At 31.5% G+C, this 18616-nt stretch overlaps 1 protein-coding gene across 1 annotated transcript; it reads left to right on the plus strand.

Annotated features, from left to right (window-relative positions):
* Positions 1-2348: 2348 nt before the first annotated feature.
* On the plus strand, positions 2349-18077 carry LOC122508883. Its single transcript, XM_043622538.1, has 4 exons — positions 2349-2858; positions 7406-7534; positions 12013-14450; positions 16297-18077. Exons 3-4 carry the CDS (start codon positions 12081-12083, stop codon positions 17953-17955), a joined length of 4029 nt encoding a protein of 1342 aa, XP_043478473.1. The 5' UTR covers positions 2349-2858; positions 7406-7534; positions 12013-12080; the 3' UTR covers positions 17956-18077.
* The last annotated feature ends 539 nt before the right edge of the window (positions 18078-18616 follow it).

Genomic DNA, 18616 nt, shown 5'->3' on the forward strand with positions numbered 1-18616 from the left:
ATTGTGTAACAGTATATAATATTTTTTCAGTGTTTTAAAGTTGTTCTTTAATAGAATCTTTTGCTTATTTTTATTTGAATCTTGTTTATACAGTCAGTTTTTTAGAATTTTATTAATTTGTGAAGAAACTTGACGTGATGGCGCAAAACTGAGTTCGGATTCGAATTCAGCGACCCAAAATACATATAAAAAACATGGTCCGGTCAATACTTCCTTTAAAAAAATTTTAGGGTAGCTGATTATAATCAGCGACCCCAAAAACCCTCAAGTAACAATTTTCAAGCAAATTTTATTAAATTTTTAAATTTTTAGTTCATCGCCACATTGGAACCACCATTTTGAATTCCATGATTTCCAGGTCAAATTTTTAGGAAGTTCCAGTGAAATTTTAAGTTTAATTTTCACGTCGTATAATATATATTATATATTAAAATTTCTAATTGAATTTCTATTGAAGAGAAAAGATGGAAAACAGGAAAAATTTTAAAAATTCCGGGCCTTTACCATGATTTCCAGAAGCCTTTTAAAAATTCCATACCATTTTCATGATTTCCAGATTCTACACGGAAAAAATTTTGGGTGACGAGCCGTTCCAAGTAGACCTTAAAACCATGCAAAATAGTTGCGCGCGCATCGTTTTCACGCTCATGTCGATGAAAAATATTGGGATCAGAAATCACGTAAAACTGACCCACTCCTTAACCTTTTTGTGGGAACCATCTTGGATTTTATCTTTTTCTTGAACGTATATCAGAAAGAGACGAAACGAAAGATGGCTACCACAACAAGGCTCTCACTAGATGGCGTATCGTAGTATTTCAGATCGCAATATGCCTTCTTTCCGGTTCGGACAACATTTTGAAAAGTGATGTGCCTTCTATAAGAATATTTTAAGTCTATGGCGTATGATGATTGAGATACGCCATAGACTTAAAACATTCTTATAGAAGACACACCACTTTTCAAAATGTTGTCCAAACCGGAAGGAAGGCATATTTGATATTGGGTGTACATATGTTAGGGTACGTTCACACGACTTTTGGAAAAACCATTCTTGTCTTTCTCTCTTCTATGGCAGAGGCTTAAGTTTGTCTCACTCTACATTTTCTTACTTTTTCCAAAAACTGAAAATATAGAGTGAGACAAACTTTTGCTTCTGTCATAGGAGAGAGAAAGACAAGAATGGTTTATCCAAAAGTCGTGTGAACGTACCCTTAGAAAGAGACGAAATAAAAAGACAACTACCAGAAGTGGGTCGACACCAGATGGCCTACACAGCTCTACGGTTCCCCTTCCCAATTTATTACTTACAAATATATAAAAATGTATTTCTTATAAATACCACAACAACTATTGATAAAATGCATTCAATTCACAGTAAAATTAAATATTTGTTAGGGTGCGTTCAGACCTTATCATGCAAAACTTATGCATGCAGGTTGCCATGGTAGCGTTCAAGAGTGAGAGAGATAGAATAATTTCCTATCTCTCTCACTCTTGAACGCTACCATGGCAACCTGCATGTATAAGTTTTGCATGGGATCGTGTGATTGTACCCTCAATTACGTTATACCAATAACAAACATATTTTATAAAAGAATATTCGTTGAGAAAATCGCACTTATCTAATTTGCCTTTCAAATACAAAGTTTTCTTATTTTAAAAAAATTATGGAGCGTTTACACCTTCTGTAAAAATTGTCCAGAAAGGAAAATTTGCATTGGAGTAAGAGAGTCAGATACACAGTCTGTCTCTCTTAATGCAATGAAAAATTTTCCGTTCTGGAAATTTTTACCGAAGGTGTAAATGCTCCCTAATGGAGAGTCCACAATATGTGCAAATATGTAGGTAGCAAGTCCAAGTGCAAGTGCGATTCCTATACATTTAGCATTGGTTCGCACTTGCACTTCTTGCCTTTTGCACCTATTGTGGACTCTCCATTAAGCTGCGGTTACACCTCTGCAGGCTGCCTGCCTGCGCACTGCTTAGGCCGCAGTCCCATGGCAGCGTTTTGCGTTGCGTTTTAATGAGAGAGAATGCAGCAAACGTATATTTGCGTCTTTTTCTCTCCCATTACAACGCAACGCAAAACGCTGTCATGGGACTCCACCCTTAGGCCTTAACCGCAGCCTTAAACCTCTTGAAAATCCCGCTTTGAAAACGTGACGTCAAGATTTGTATTTTTTCGGTAATAAAGTAGTTGCCTTCCGGCAGAGGTGTAAATGCACCCTTATGAAAGAGAAGGATGCCTGACCATTTGCAGGTTCTGTCTCGGGAAGTGTGCTGGGAGAATGAAGCATTTCTGTAGAGTTCAATGCTCAGTTAAGACTTTGAGAATTTCTCTTGGACACTGGGAAATGATTGGGTAAAACTACTTACCCTAAGGATGGGCATAGGGGGTCACGTTTATGTTTAAAGCTTAATTTATCTACTGTCAGTTTTGCTCATCTTACATTCTTACGAGTCCAATATTTATTAAAAAGCATTCTATACTAAACTGAAAATGTAAGAAATAATAATTAATGAAAATAAAGTTTCTGTTATTATGCAGATGTCAAAGTAGATTTCTCGGCAACTGTGTGTACTCGAGTTTCCACCAAGTGTGAAAAAGGTCGTGAATTTGATAGAATATCGATTAGTTGGCGAATTTGCTGCTGCTGTTGCTTCAGCTTTTTTTAATTATTCATTATATATAGTGAAATTGAAATGCAAAGTATTTCTCATCAACGGAATCACACATGTTTTGTCATTTATATTTTATGACGATTCAATGGCAAAAGCAAAAGCAACTCAAGTACGAAGAGGCTGAGATGCCAATTTCTAGAATTTTATAGCTGGTCAATTAACTTTTATTGGAGGTTGGTATTTCTTTCTCTATTTACTTTTCTCTTTAATTTTAACTAAATTTAACACAGCGCTTCATAATTATTCACTACTACTGTGCAATCTCCTTCTTTCTGAGTTTCGTTTATCTTTTATTGTCCGTAACCAAATTGTGCTTTCATCATTTTTTATTAGATTATTCTGCTCTTGGCTACGTTGGCTACGAAACAAATTCAATTTCTTATTATCTTTATTTCTTGTGCTTTTATTTTCATCAAGCAAGATAGTACTTTTGAATACTAATAAAATTCGAAAAGTAAAAAATCGCTTCTTTGTGATATGCTGTAGCTTTACATTTTTATGTATGTTTATTATCGCAGTGCACCTGAAATTTTTTCATTTCTCAGGGAAGTGAATGATAATGAGAAAACCTTTAATGTATCCGAATTATTTTCTATTTTAAGTTAATTTGCCTTTTTTTATTATTTTGCTCCATAATTATAATCACCTTTTAAAAATTGCAAGTTTTTTTAAATATGTATTTTTTATTCATCAAATTTATAATTTACAGTTGGATCACAAATAGTTATATTTTTTGAATACTTTTTAAAACATTTTTTTGTCTGGTAAATTTACTGGTCAAGAAATAAAAAGTTAATAAATTTTTTAGTTTTTGACTAATGGCCACAAACTTCAAATTATTTTTAAATAAATATCTATAATTCAGAAGCATTTTTTCAAAAGTTGATAAATCTGTACTTTGTTATTTTTAAAAAATTAAATTAATAACTTTTTCACATAATTGGTTAAGATAATTGTAAGGTTGAAAAATTATAACTAAATTATTTACTTTAGAATTTTTTTTACTTGAAATGTTTTGTTTCTAATTAAATATTATTTAATGAGAAGATTTAAAGGTTTTGTTTAACTGTCGGATATTATGACTTTTTCGACTTTTTTCGACTTTTTTCGACTTTTTTCAAAAAATTGCGACTTTTTCGACTTTTTTCCAAATAGTATGAAAAATAACTATAGACAAATTTTTCAACATTATATTTTTGAATAATTTTTTTACGATAATAAAATTTTAAAAATATACGTAGAGGAGAGTCTCCAGTTGTGAGACAGTCAATTTTTTTTAACATGCAATATTAAAAAGCCGATTGGTTTATATAAAAACATTTCTTTTTATATGAGCCAACTTTTTCGTGTGCGCCGAAGCGGATATATAAACTGTTTTTGTTAAATACCAACACTGTGTGTGATAATCGACTAAAAAGCGTTTTTTCAATAAATGCAAAGTACTTTTTTCCCATGTTAATTAATTGGAAAAGGTAAATGTAATGCATTTTCTTTTAGTGTTTTCCTTATATTTTGTGATGCAATATTGCATTGTTCCAATCTACGGTTGAAAATAATTTAATTTTCCTTTTTCAAAATAGCGCCAATTTCTGGGTGTGAGACACAGCATATCTCCAGTTGTGAGACGGTGTCAACACCCATCTGGGCAGCATAAAAAATACGACTTTTCAGGCATACTATTTAAATGTTGTTTTGATTTTTTTTTCTAGTATTTTTGGGCATGTCAAGTGGAAAAAAGTCAATTGATTCAGAAGAAATCAATTTTAATGCTCTTGTTGAAGCTATTTAATTGTGTTTATTTGATAGACATATTTTGGCGAATAAATATTATTATTTAGTATATAATAATATATATTATTAATATATTTAATTATTTCTACTAAACATAACGTTTCATATCAAACTTATTAAATTTTAGCAATTTTTAATGAGTGTCTCACAACTGGAGACATTTTTTTTTGTTGACAAAAGCGATGTGCTCGGAAAATGTATCGTAAAATTTTTTGAGTTCATCAAAACACTATACTTTCTTTTAATAAAAGTTGCGTATTTCTGTTACCTTTCGAACGGTGTATTTTATTTACAATTTCGTTTACCCGTTTACAATTTACGGGTCAAAAATAAAACCCGTCTCACAACTGGAGACTCTCCCCTATAATTAAAAAAATTTCGAAAAACTGAAATTTTATATTTAATTGAAAAATCTTTCAATATAAATTTAAAAATGAAAATTAATGAAAATTTGCTTCTTAAAATTATATTAAAATATATTAGAAAAAAGAAATTCTTCGAATTTTTCCATTCTAATTTAAATTTTTTTTAAATATTTCAATATTTTCACTTTAAAAAATTTAAATTCATACAAAAAATAACATTAAAATTTTTTATAATTATTTTTAACATTTTCAAGAACGCAATTAGGTATATTTAAAATTTGTGATTAAAATTCTTTGGAAAAATTGATTAGTTGTCTATAACTTACAGAAATTCTTATAAGAAATTAAATTATTTTCAAAAAATTATAGTACAATATTTTTAAAAAACTAATTCTTAGAAATATTTTATCTTAATTTTTAGCAACCAATTATCTTCGAAAAAATAAATTAAAATTCTTAAAAAGTTTAATTTTTAGACTTAATAAAATTTTGGAATAAACATGTTTATATTGTTTTATAATTAAAAAAATTGTTTAAAAATTTTATTATTTTTTTATATTTTTCGAAAATTTTTTTATTTTTAAAAGATTTTATCAAATTTTAATTATTTATAATTAAATTTAATTCTACAAAATAATTGAATTTTGGAAGGACTATTGTTGTAATTTTTAGAAAGTATTCTCAGAAGATTTTAAATTGAAATTATAAAAATTTTATTTCCTGTAGAAAAATAAATAAGAAGTATTTAAATATATATTTAATAAAATTATTCAAGTTTTGAATAATTGAATTTAAAAATCAGTGAAAGGTCTGGGAATTACAAAATAAAATTTTTGTGACAACACTGAATTAAATAAAATGACTTTTTCGACTTTTTTTTGGTATTTTTAATCGACTAAAGCGATTTTTTTGCGCCTTAAAGTCGATCCGAGGCCTGTATTACCACCAAAAAATGCGAGAAAAAATGGTTTCTAATAATATTTTTTCATAATCCTTACTAAAACCACCTTACATTAAAAATTCATTTACTGTTGAAGAATTGATTTTATATTTAAAAATTCCTCAAGGTTATATAGTGATGCCTTTTGATGTTTGTTCTTTGTTTACTAATGTTCCAATAGAATTTGTGAAGATATGTATTTTTGGAAGATCATAACTTCGATCGTATTGAAAGTAAACAGCTAATTTCACAACAAAATTGCTCAAATTTTATGCAAGTGTTATACGCTTTAATTTTTTTATATGGATTTTTCTGAAGTGCTACTTTTTGAAATTTGTTGCTCCATTAGATTAGTTTTTTTTATTCGTGAGATTTTTTATTAAAAATACACGCTAATATTATTCACATAATTATTGAGCTGAAGAACGTAACGTTAAAACATTAACGAATACAAAGTCGTGATTATCATTGTCTACTAAAATTTGTTTCAATTTTAATTATTATCATTTCAAGGAAAAGGCTTCGGAGATGAAAAATAAATTTTTTTCACAGTTATAACATTTTATAACATCGAAATATTCCATTAAACTTACTTGTATATTCAATTACATAGGCATGCATGGTTTTTTTATTTTTGATATCGGAGTTGTTTCTTATGTTCCAATAAAATGCTGCACAGCAGCCATTTTGTAATGAAATTTTTTTGAAAAAATATATTTTGCATATCAATACTCATGGAATAAAAGGTACTTTCAGATTTTTAATTGACCATTTCATTGAGCCAAAAAAAAAAATTCCTAAAATATGCCTAATTTTCGTGATGTCCCCCCTTAACATGTCTGCAACTACTACAAAAGCAAACTTTAAAAAGAATATGTATATTTTTCCTTTATTTTAGTCATTAATAAATAGAAAAATCATTATATAAACCCAGGCGCAAAAATGTTTCGTTTTTTTGGTTGAGCTGTGTAATCAAGTATCCATTCAAATAGTTGCAAAACATAAACTAAAATTACAACTGTTTTTATAAACTTTTAAAACAAAATAAAATAAAGCGAAATCAATTGGATAAACAGTTTTTGAGAAAAGTGTACCGAAAGTTGAGTCTTTTTGCATTGTTTTAAGGGGTTACGCCACCCTAAACGTATGTAAATTGGACGGTTTTTTTAAAGAATTTTTGTTTACGAAAATATTTAAGATAAGATATTTTTAATACATTTTTTTAAATTTTTAGAATTTTTTTTTACGAAAATATTTAAGATAAGACATTTTTGAATACATATTGTAAGCTATGTAAATACGAAATACTCTTTTAAAAAAATTAAAAATAGCGGAGGTATGCAGCAGTGCATTCCTTGATGGTGGGCATGATTGGCATTTCAATTTTTATCTGAATCAAGTAAAAAAAACATTTTTTCTAAAAAGTGATAAATTTTGTACACAGTGACGTAGCCGATTTGAAAAAATTTATTTTTTACGTAAATGGGTGCACTTTAAACTTAGATATTATTAGCCCAAAAAATAAAATCTAACTTTAAAGTGCTCCCATTTACGTAAAAATTTGCAGTTTTTTGTTTAAATAATTGTAACTTTTCTTCAATTTAAATGTTGAACTTTTTTGCAGATTCTGAAAAGGAGGATTAAATACGTAACAATAACCCTACACATATTTTCCATCAGTAATCAACTTATATAACGATGAACGTTAATTTAAATAAGAAAAACGGACATATGGGACTGAATAGCTTAATAGGTAATGTAATTCTATTCTCTTTATAATTTTGTTTCAAAAACAGTGCACAACGGAGTTGTTTTCCGTACCTAAGGTCATTTTCGGACATTTATGCATAAGTTTAAAATGTTCTATAAAGTAAAACATTTTAAGACACATTTAACACATCTTTTCTTCCACGAAAATAGAAACGTATATATAAAGCTTGAAAGTGGTGAAAATATTTCAGAAAATTTTGTTACTTTTCACATATTATCATATACTACAAAAATACCAAGTTTGAGAATTTTTAGTCAATTTTTATGAGATTGAAAAAATATTAAGTGATTTTTATTAAAAATTACATGTATAAAATTAAATGTATAAACTTGGACAAAATAAGAACCCCCCGTAATGAATATTCCCCAAATAACATTTGACCGAACTGCATTTGTCAAAAGTTACTTTTGCGAATTGTCATTTTTGCTAAAATTTCTACTACAATTCGCATAAGTAGCAATTCTTGAAAGTGACAATTCGGAAAAATGATATTTCGCATAAGCGACAGTTTGAAAAAGTAACAATGCGTCAAAATAACATTTTGTAAAAATGTCAATTCGCTAAACTGACAATTCTCTATAAGATCCCTCTGTTTACAGATAGGAATGCCATTTTAAATCTACAAACGAAGTCATCAATTTTCCCTTAAACGAAACTCACATGTTTTATGTTTTTGGGGTCACTGATAACAAAATGACCTCAGAAACTCGAAATTTAAAATGGCGGAACCAATATGGCTGACTGAAAGTGGCAAAACAGTTTGCTGCCGGCTCATAATTTCTTGACATTCCAATGTAATAAAATCATTAAAAAAATTCAGAAAATTTTTCACTGCTTGAAAGTTAAAATATTTTATTTAACAAACATAAAACATGTGAGTTTTGTTTAAAACGGAAACATTTTGACAATTAGAGTCGGCAATATTGGATCCACCATTTTGAATTTTAAGTTTCTGAGGTCATATTCGTTATCAACGATCCCAAAAACATAAAACATGTGTGGGTTGTTTAAATCTGAAGCATTTTGACATTTTATTTTAAAAAACATGTCGGATTTATATTTCTAGACTTTTTTTTTAAATTTAGGCATTCTATTGTAATCTTGTTTTTTCATTCCATCTCTTATGCATTTCTTTATACACTCTCTTAACCCCTCCCTACTCCTTTCGCATTCTTCGTCCTACCAAACCCTTCTGTCTCGATGCTGTTTGGTCTCATGTTGCTCATTGAAATTGTTACATCAGGATTTAGCCAGCCTACTTTTGAAAACAAATTATTTTCAGACAAGTCATACCGCATTCTTATTTCCTGGCAAATTGTAATTAAAAATTATCGACAACAAAATAAAAAATTGTCAACTTCTTCTTTTCTACTAATTGTATTGGACTTTTGCATCTTGCGTAACTTTAATGCCCAAATACATTTGATTTAATGGCAAACACAAGGAATTATTTGCAGGATCAACACAGTCAAGCTTTAGCCGATTTAATTTATTTCGATTCATATTGCCTAATAATAATTCCGTATAAAGGGATTTCAGTTTTTCATCAACATGTGTGAGGGCAGCATTATCACTTTGAAAATATTCATTAACAGGAACTAATTTTTCTTCAAATTACTTAGCTGTAAAAAAAGCTCAAATCAAGTATCAAAAAATGTGAAATATCTATCTTGTCTGTGAAAGAGCTAACATTTTATGTGGCCCTACTTCAAAGAAATGTTGAAACTCCACGAATTGAGCTTGTCTCACAACTATATTTAAAAAACGAATAAATAATTCGTATACCAAATCTTCACAACGTCTAGGTAAACATTCGCAAGCCTTACTTGCACTTAAATCTAAAGAATGGCATATACATTTTGACAATCGAATCCAGGCAATAAATATTGCATTCTTTTAGCAACACCATTATCTATGCCAAACATAGTGTTACAGTCACCACTACAAAATCCGATAATTTGATCAACTAGCACATTATCTTCTTCAAAATTTTGAATTAGACATTCGAAAAAAATTCTAAAAGTAGCACCTTCTTCTGCTGCGTCAGGATCATTACCATTGAACACATTTACCGGTTTCTAAAATTGGCTCTGAATAGATTTTAATTCTTCATCGAAGAAACGAACAAAAACAGACAAATTTTTTACGTTTCCAACTTTTTTTGATTCGTCAATTATCACACTGAATTTGACATTTTTAGAATACCACTCAAATCCGAAATACATACAAGATCTGCTAACGACGTTCTTAATTATTCCACTAGCTTTTGCTTTCCCTAGTGTGATCGATTTTCATATTTCTGAATCTTGGAAAGCTGATTTTAAGATTTTCGGGAGATGGTCACAAGATCTAAATGATGAATTATGCTCTACGATATAAGAACTGTAATATTTTATTTTATTTTTCATACAGAAAATATATATTTAAAAGGTGAAGTATCTTTGAGACCATCCAATTTCGAAATAAATAAAATATAATTTACGGGCTAAAGAGATATGAGGCAGAAAACAGTAATGATTTACAGAAAAATTTAATTTATTAATCAACCCCCGAAGATCTTTTAATACATCCAACATTATTCTATTAAATTCTTCCACTCTAATTGAAAAGAAACAATAACCGTAATATGGGGTGTGAAGGGATCGAAAATAAGTTTGAGGCAACATTTATATATGTTACAGGACATAAATCGTTTAATGAAAAGCGTTTTAATTCTAATGGCGGTCCTCACTTTAAGAATCTGTATTGATAAGTTTGATCACTTTTAACAAGTATTTTTACTAAAAACCGCATAAACAAATAAATCCCTTTTAACACCCCACTAGTTTTCAAAATAGTAGGTTAGACAATGAAAATCAAGATATCTCGAAAACTAAAGCAAATAAAAGAATTTTGAAGTACACGATTTTGTCATAACATCGACATAGCTTCACATAATATTAAAAAACGTTAACCAACCTTGGGAACACAATGTTTTTCAATTTTAAAATTCTACCCAAGAAAACGTGTTCTTTACTGAAATCAAATGACAAATTTGTGTTAAAAAATTATTTTAAACTCAAAAAAGAAGTTGAATCCCTTAACACCTCATATTACGGAATTGACGTTGATGCGGATTATTGATCCAAGATCATAAATTCGCATCAATGAACAATTAAAATAGCGAAGATTAGACTATTTTCCTTCTTCAATTACACGGACTCTCATTATCTAAACAAGTCCCATGCGTTGAATGTTTCCTAGATGTTCGAATCAACTTATTTCTTTTTGGCAGTTTGAAAAACACCTATGGTTTAAGTACAGACTAAGACAATTTACCTAGATCCGCAAGGGTCTTGGTGGCATGTGGACTAACTAGAAAATTCTATTAGTAAGAAAAGGATGAAGATACGTCTATTCTTTTCTAACTAATGGGATTTTCTAGTCAGTCCACATGCCACCAGAACCCCTGCCGGATCTAGGTAAATTATTTTGGGTACAGTGTAGAAACTACGTATCTTTAAAAATGTTTTGGTACCAACGAAAGTACTGCACAAAACCTATATCTATTTATTTGTTTATACACCCGTATAAAGCCTACAATCTTGGCTATACAAGTGTTTTTACAACCGTAGAATTTTCTCTTTATAAACATTCTTATTTCACTTTATTTATTTATTTATTTACATACGGGTCAAGCACTATAATTAAAATCTAAATTACAATCCGCAACTAAATTACACAAATTTGGCATTATAAGAGTTGGGCGTGCGTTATAAATTTGAATACAGTTGATTTTGTCGTAATTGTGAGGTAAATATCAAAAGATTGTTTTATTTTTTGCCTCTCTATGAAGTCTGTTTAGTATTGAAAAATTGCCAAAGTTAGTTCTATAAAAAGTTACAAGAAACGAATGATTATTTCTAGTGGATCTAGGTGGAACACGCAAACTAATGAGAGTTGACAAAGAAGGACAATAGATAAAGCCATTCAGTAATTTATAGAAGAAAGCATATCAATGTATAAGAACCTAGATGTAAGCAATGGGATATGTAGAGTGGTTCGTAAGTTACTGTAATGATGGGTGTTCCAGTCAAATGATAAATTTAGTTGCCGAACATCAAATCTTAGAAATTTGTTCTGAACACGCTCTATTTTAATTATATTAAAAGTATAGAGTGGTACCCAGACTACAGAGGCATATTCCAAAATGGATCTAGCTAGATATAATTAATTTGACTAAATCACATTTTATTATTCAAAATCTTTTGCGCATATTACAAAAATAAATAGAGAAAATAAAAGAGGTAGAGTCAGAAATGTATTACCTAACTGCTCTTACCCTACCCTCTTCTACTTGAAATGACAATCAAACAATACAAAAATATTAATAATTATATTTATATTCTAAAAATAAAGTGCTTATTTGATTTCTTATTTTTACTTACAAGTTGTAATAAATTGTTTTTTGTTTCTTTTAGGCAGATACTTAAGCATGGAATAACTGTCTAAACTCGAAGAAAATACAGTTGCAATAAATAGAATTACAATGGATTACGGGAGCAGCATGGGGCCTGTAGCATGTCCAGTTTGTACTCTTTATCTACGAGAAGGAATCAGTTTACAAAAACATTTGGATACACATCCGAAAGAACAAGTAATTGAGGCTCTTATAAAAGCCAGTGGTGCATCCGTCCCAAATCAGATACAGGAGCCCCAAAGTCAGATATCACCATTGCCAAGTCAGATATCACCATTACCGAGTCAGATATCACCATTACCGAGTCAGATATCACCAATACCAAGTCAAATTACTTCTCCGTCACCAGTGAATTCCGCCTCTCATGTTTCGCCTCAGTCTCCTTATCCAGTAGGTCCAGTTTTTGAATGCCCATCAACTCTAAATGCAGTTATCTCGCCACCACAATTCGCTTCATTCAGTTATCAACAGTTCGTCAATAATGGAACTGTCATGATACCTCAGTACGCGATGGCACCACAGAATAATCATATGATGCAAATGCTCTATTCTCCATATGGCATGTATCATCAGCAACCAATCTCAACCATGCAAATGATTTCACCTCTTGCTCACACAACGCCCCCTGCAACTGACAGCACAACAAATTCCACCATCAGATACAAGTCTCCGAATGCTTTAGCAGGAGGTGATTCTGTCATCAAATTGACTTCACCTGAAAAATCGTACAATTGTCCTGAACCTAGACCTGTTATATCGGAAATTTTAGAGGATACTGAAGCCTTGCTGCCTAATACAGACATTGATTTATCATCCCGTTCACCTGTTAATAAAGAACGGCCGGCCAAATGTGATAGAGTAACCAACGATCAAGTCAGAGTTGAGTATCGGGAACAACAAACACAAGCTTCTAATGAAGATGATCGCAGTGAAGAATTACCAACAGAACAACAAAATTACCCGGAAACTGCAAATCTTGAAGCAGAAAATAATGAGAATAGAATATTTCCGAATTTAGAACAAAAAGAAGCAGTGACATCTGAATTAATAATCGAAGATAGTGATATGGTTGTCGATAAAACATCTGATGATGCTGATGTTGAATTACCTGCTGATCCGATGGATAAAGAGGAGACTGAAAAGGAGACCGAAAGTGAGAAAACAGACGAACAAGAACTGGAGAAGCAGACAGCGTGGAATAGTTTTAAGGAATCTTGTGAAGATGAAAATGACCAAAGTCGGAAATCACCTGAGGTGGAACAATTAGAACATCTTTTGATAACAATCATAGAATCAGACTATGATGCCAGTACTGCACGTAATACCGATGTGCAAAAAGTTCTAATTTCCACTGATACTTTAGAAAGAAGTGAAAATACAGCCGACAGTGATAGCACCGATACTTCTGATTTAAACAAATCTTCCACAACTGACAGTAATTTATCAATTAATTTACTCGAGAGTAAAACCTATCACTATAAGCACAGTTTGTCAGCGCCTTCATCGCCAATTTTCTTCAAGAAATCTCATAGAACTCATTCGCGCCTTTCATTAAGAGATGACTTCCGATCAAATGAAAACATCTCTGCGTATCCTTTGGGATTCGAAGCAACGGCTTTAGAAAATTTTGTCAATAGAAAAAATGAAGAGGATCCCGATGCCGATATGGAGGAAGTTGCTTCCACTGTGCTATTCAAAGAATATCACGAAATTGAAGATGAACCTATGAGATCATACACACCATCATCAATTGGTAGCAGCAATTCTGTCCTGCGAGTGCGAACAGATCTCAATAAATCTGGACCTCTTTTGTCGAATCATCTACTCCATCAAACCATCAATGTGGATGAAGTGATATACGAGAAAATTAATTTCCCACAAATCGAATCATCTCCCGAGGAACATTTGCCCAGTACGAATATTCAAGAGAACATAAGCAATAAAGAATCAGAATCAGAGAAGTTGAAAATAAAGGATGAGAAACGAATGACATCAAAAGAAAGTGCCACAGTTCATAATTCTCATAATCAATTGACTGATAATATAACGGAGAATACATCTCGTCACATAGTATCAAAAAATTTAGATTTCGATGAATCTAATGGAAATTCAAATTCAAAACCCGCTGAATCCAACAAAATGGTCTCTCAAAAGCCAGCACCGGAACTTTTTAATATAAATGAAGATGCTCACAGTGGTCCAATGAATGTTTTTGAATTTGATGGTTTGCAAATATTGGTACCAAGTACTTTTATAAGTGAACCCTCCGATAAAGCAATCAGCGGTACGAGTCAACAATCAATGTCCAGCAGCGAAGGAGGAACTTGCATAGATGAAGAAATTAAAAGTATCAATATGCGAGCAGATGAAAGTATGCCACCAAGAGGGGAATTGTCGGAGCAAGAAAGCAATGAATGTACTGATCAGTCTACTTGGCAGGTTAGTTCAAGTTTTTTGTAAATATTTTTATTATTAATCAATTTTGCATCAAATAATAACCGGTTTATTTCTTCATAAGCGACAGAAATAAATATTCCAACAAAAAAATTACATTTTTGAATTCTAGAGACAAACCTTTATTAAATTTGTAAGAGAAGGTCGAGACCGATGTTTAATTTTCAATTTGCAAAAATTTAAGCAGAAAAATTTGTTCTAACACGTACTGAATGTATATCATTTCTTACCTCTGTAGCCGGAGAAAAGTATGGCTTTCTCTACTAGTAGGAGGGAAAGCCCAGTAACGTCACTGAGAAAGTTAATTTCTCTTTCGACGAAGTTAACCCATTAAGTCCCATGAAGTAACAATTGGATTCATAAGCAACTTGAAAAAAAAGATATACCTGTTTTTTTGTTTTTAATTTTCAATAATTGTTTAACAATAATTGTTTAAACAGATTAATAAAAATTTTTAAATTTTTTGAAAACTTAACGCCAATCAATTCTATGTGAAAAATTAAGAAAGTTTTGTATGGGTCATATTTTTTTCCAAGACGTATTTTGTTTATAGAATTGTTATAAACAAATTATATAATAAATTACAAAGCCACACACAAAAAAAAAAAGTTCTGATCTGGGGGTCTCACTATGTAGACTTTATGTTTTTTGGGTCGCTGAATCTGAATCCGAGGTCCATTTAACCCCATCAGATCAGGATTTTGACATAACCTCAAAAAACCAATATGGCGGACACATTTTTGAAAAGTTCATCGGATTCGCTTGAAATTCATTACTCGGGGGTTTTTGGGGTCGCTGATTACGAATTTGAAGTCAGATTTCAAAAATTCAAAATGGCGGATCCAATATGGCGGACACGTTTTTGAAAAATTCATCGGATTCGCTTGAAATTCGTTACTCTGGGGTTTTTGGGGTCGCTGATTACGAATCTGATGTCGGTTTTTCAAAATTCAAAATGGCGGATCCAATATGTCTGTGTCAGCCATATTGGATCCGCCTTTTTGAATTTTCAAAAATGGACTTCATATTCGTAATGAGTGACCTCGAAAACCCCCAAGTAACAAGTTTCAAGCGAATCCGATGAATTAAAAGAAATGCGTCCGCCATTTTGGATCCGCCATTTTGAATTTCGAAAATCTGACTTTAGATTCGCTATCAGTGACCCCGAAAACCCAAGTGTACCCAATCTCACAAATTTTGGTCGCCAAAAAATTTCTTAACATTTTGGACCCACTTTATAGATTTTTCTCTTCATAGCGAAGGGGTTAAACAATTATTGTTAAAGAATTGGAAATTAAAAACAAAAAAACAGGTATATTTTTTTCAATTTGTCTATGAATCCAATTGTTAATTTTACTTAAAATCCATTTGTTCAAGCTTGGGATGAAACATCCTTTATCCATTGTAATTTGTTTATAACAATTTTATAAGCAAAATATGACCCATACAAAACTTTCTTAATTTTTCAGATAGAATTGATTAGCCTTAATACTTATCATAAATTTCCTACATTGTCCTTTACTTGAATAGGGAGTTTGCATCAAAAAAATTTTATGTTTTTTTTAAGAAATAGTAAATATAGATATATTTAAAAATATATTAGCGTTCAAAGTTTTCAATTTTTTTATCGATTTAAATTAAAAAAATTTTTGATGAAAACTCCCTATTGAACATTTTAATATAATTTTCATTGAAAAGATTAAAATGTATGAATTTCTTGTTCTTTTGAAGCAGAGATAATTATATTTGACGAGATGAGAAATCTAAGTTAATGAATGCTGGAATAAATTGAATTGTGTTTAATGGAATTTGAATTCTTTTTGTTAAACAGATTTATATTGGTCAAGAAGCTTCACGTATGTCAACATCATATGATCTCATGGCGCGGGAAACTTGGGAAGAATCAGAAGGTTCAGACAATGAAATTGGAGGATCTCTTCTGGATTCTAGATCACTAGCTACGCATTTTACATCGAGCTTGTTTTTAGATCGTGATCGGAAAACGCCCACACGGCGAATTTTCAAGTGTACACATTGCACAGAGGTTTTTGAATGCCCCAAGGAACGCAGGGTTCATATTACAACAGTCCACAAAAATGCCGGTGCCAGTAACAGTAGGGAACCCATTCAACAAGCCGAAATGAAGGACATTAAATTGCTGGATGGACGCATGAATATGTTTGACGACATTTTCGTAGCTGGATTACATGTACCACAAACATATCATCAACCTTTGTTGCATCAACTCCAACCACCGCAACAATTGGACGAGGGACGAGTTGAAACTGACATAAAAGTAGATAATTTGAGAGTTTCAAGCACAATTGAAATTTCATGCAATATTTGTAACCAAAGTTTCTCCGGTGAAAAGTCATTGCAAATTCATCAAAGAAGAATGCATATTAAAGAGGCCGTGAAGCGCGTTCGGGAAAATGCCAAGTGTCAAATTTGTAATCAAGAATTTCCTTCGGTTATTTTGTTCAATGCTCATTTGAAGATTCATCCCCTAGAATGCGGCCAGTGTGGTAAATATTTTTATAGGAAACAAAACTTCAAGTTGCATGTGAAGCGACATCTTGGAATAAAACCATTTCCTTGTACAGTTTGTGACAAGGCTTTTCTCACGAAACAAAAGTTGGAAGAACACACCAACGGCCATACTGGCAACGCTCCTGTCAAATGCAATCTATGTAACGAAACATTTCGACGCTATTCAAATTTAACACAACACAAGAACAGACATCATTTGCACGTGAAGAAAAAGTTGAAGGACTACATTTGCCATTGCGGGGAGATATTTCACACGAAGAAGAAACTGGCATGGCACAAGGAGACTCACGATGAAAAACCAAAAGCATGTACATACTGTAACGAGAGATTCATTCATATGGCCAGTCTAACTCGCCATATGCGTCGCGCTCACAACCGAAGGTTCGTTCCTGATGCTCAAAGAGAAAGTGAAAATGTAGAATGTCCGATATGTAAATGCATTTACTTACGATCATCATTAGCTGTACATATGAGAGTGCACAATGGAGAGCGACCTTACGAGTGTCAAGTTTGTTCTAAAGCATTTAGTACGAAGTGGAATTTGCAGCTGCACAAGTGGACGCATGCGGCAAGAAGTACTAAACCATTCAAGTGCAATCAATGCAATGCTGCTTTTTATCGACACAGTGATTACACAGCACACATGAATTCTCACAGGAATGTTCGTCCATATACGTGCAATTACTGTGGGGCTCAGTTTATTAGAAAATACAATTGCCTTAGGCATGTTAAAGAACACGAAGAAAATAAAGCTTATACATGTGATGTTTGTAATAAAACTTTTCATAGATCGTATTACCTCAAAGAACATTTACGTGTGCATTCTGGTGCAAGACCATATTCCTGTCATATTTGTGGTAAATCAAGTAGCACTAAATCCAATCACAATAAGCATGTGAGAATTCATCATGCACGTGAACCTGTAAATACCGAAAATTAATCTGCTTCGTGTGTATGTTCATTTTAATTTTTTAAGCGGCTTTAAATCAGTGTATGCCTCTTAAAACTTTTAGTAAAATAAATTGACTTATTGTCAAGTGTGCCTGTGCGGCTAAAATTAAATGTAATTTTATTATTAAATTCATACAAACTTTTTTCCTTACATTACTTACCTTACTTCCCTATTATATTAAATGAAATACCGATTTCATAAAATCAGTTATTGCGTTCATTATTAACAAGAGAACGAAAAGGAATTTGTTTAAACCATCCCACTCCTTCAGTACAGAAATCTCAATATCTCTAACAAAAATCAATATTTAAAATTGAATCATTGATAGTGAATCTCCGAAGATGCCTCAAGAAATTATAGGTAACAACGCAGCGTGAAGATTTTTTATTTTTCAATTTTTTGTAGTACACTTGAAAGCCAACAAATCGATGGTAGTTGACATGGAATACTTACTTGGACACCACATCTTGATTCAAACGATGACGAGAAGACCCCCATGATCAGCAACAGGGGATACGTTGTAATTAACTATAATAATCGTCGTATTTTGTCCGTTCTTTCCACACTTGAAGTTAGACTTTTGTGCATGCTTTTGTTTTCTTGATATGTTTTGATATAATATATTATGCACTTCTTTATTTTTTTTACC

This window comes from Leptopilina heterotoma, unplaced genomic scaffold (assembly GCF_015476425.1).
Source record: "Leptopilina heterotoma isolate Lh14 unplaced genomic scaffold, ASM1547642v1 Lhet_58, whole genome shotgun sequence".
Classification (NCBI taxonomy): Eukaryota; Metazoa; Arthropoda; class Insecta; order Hymenoptera; family Figitidae; genus Leptopilina; species Leptopilina heterotoma.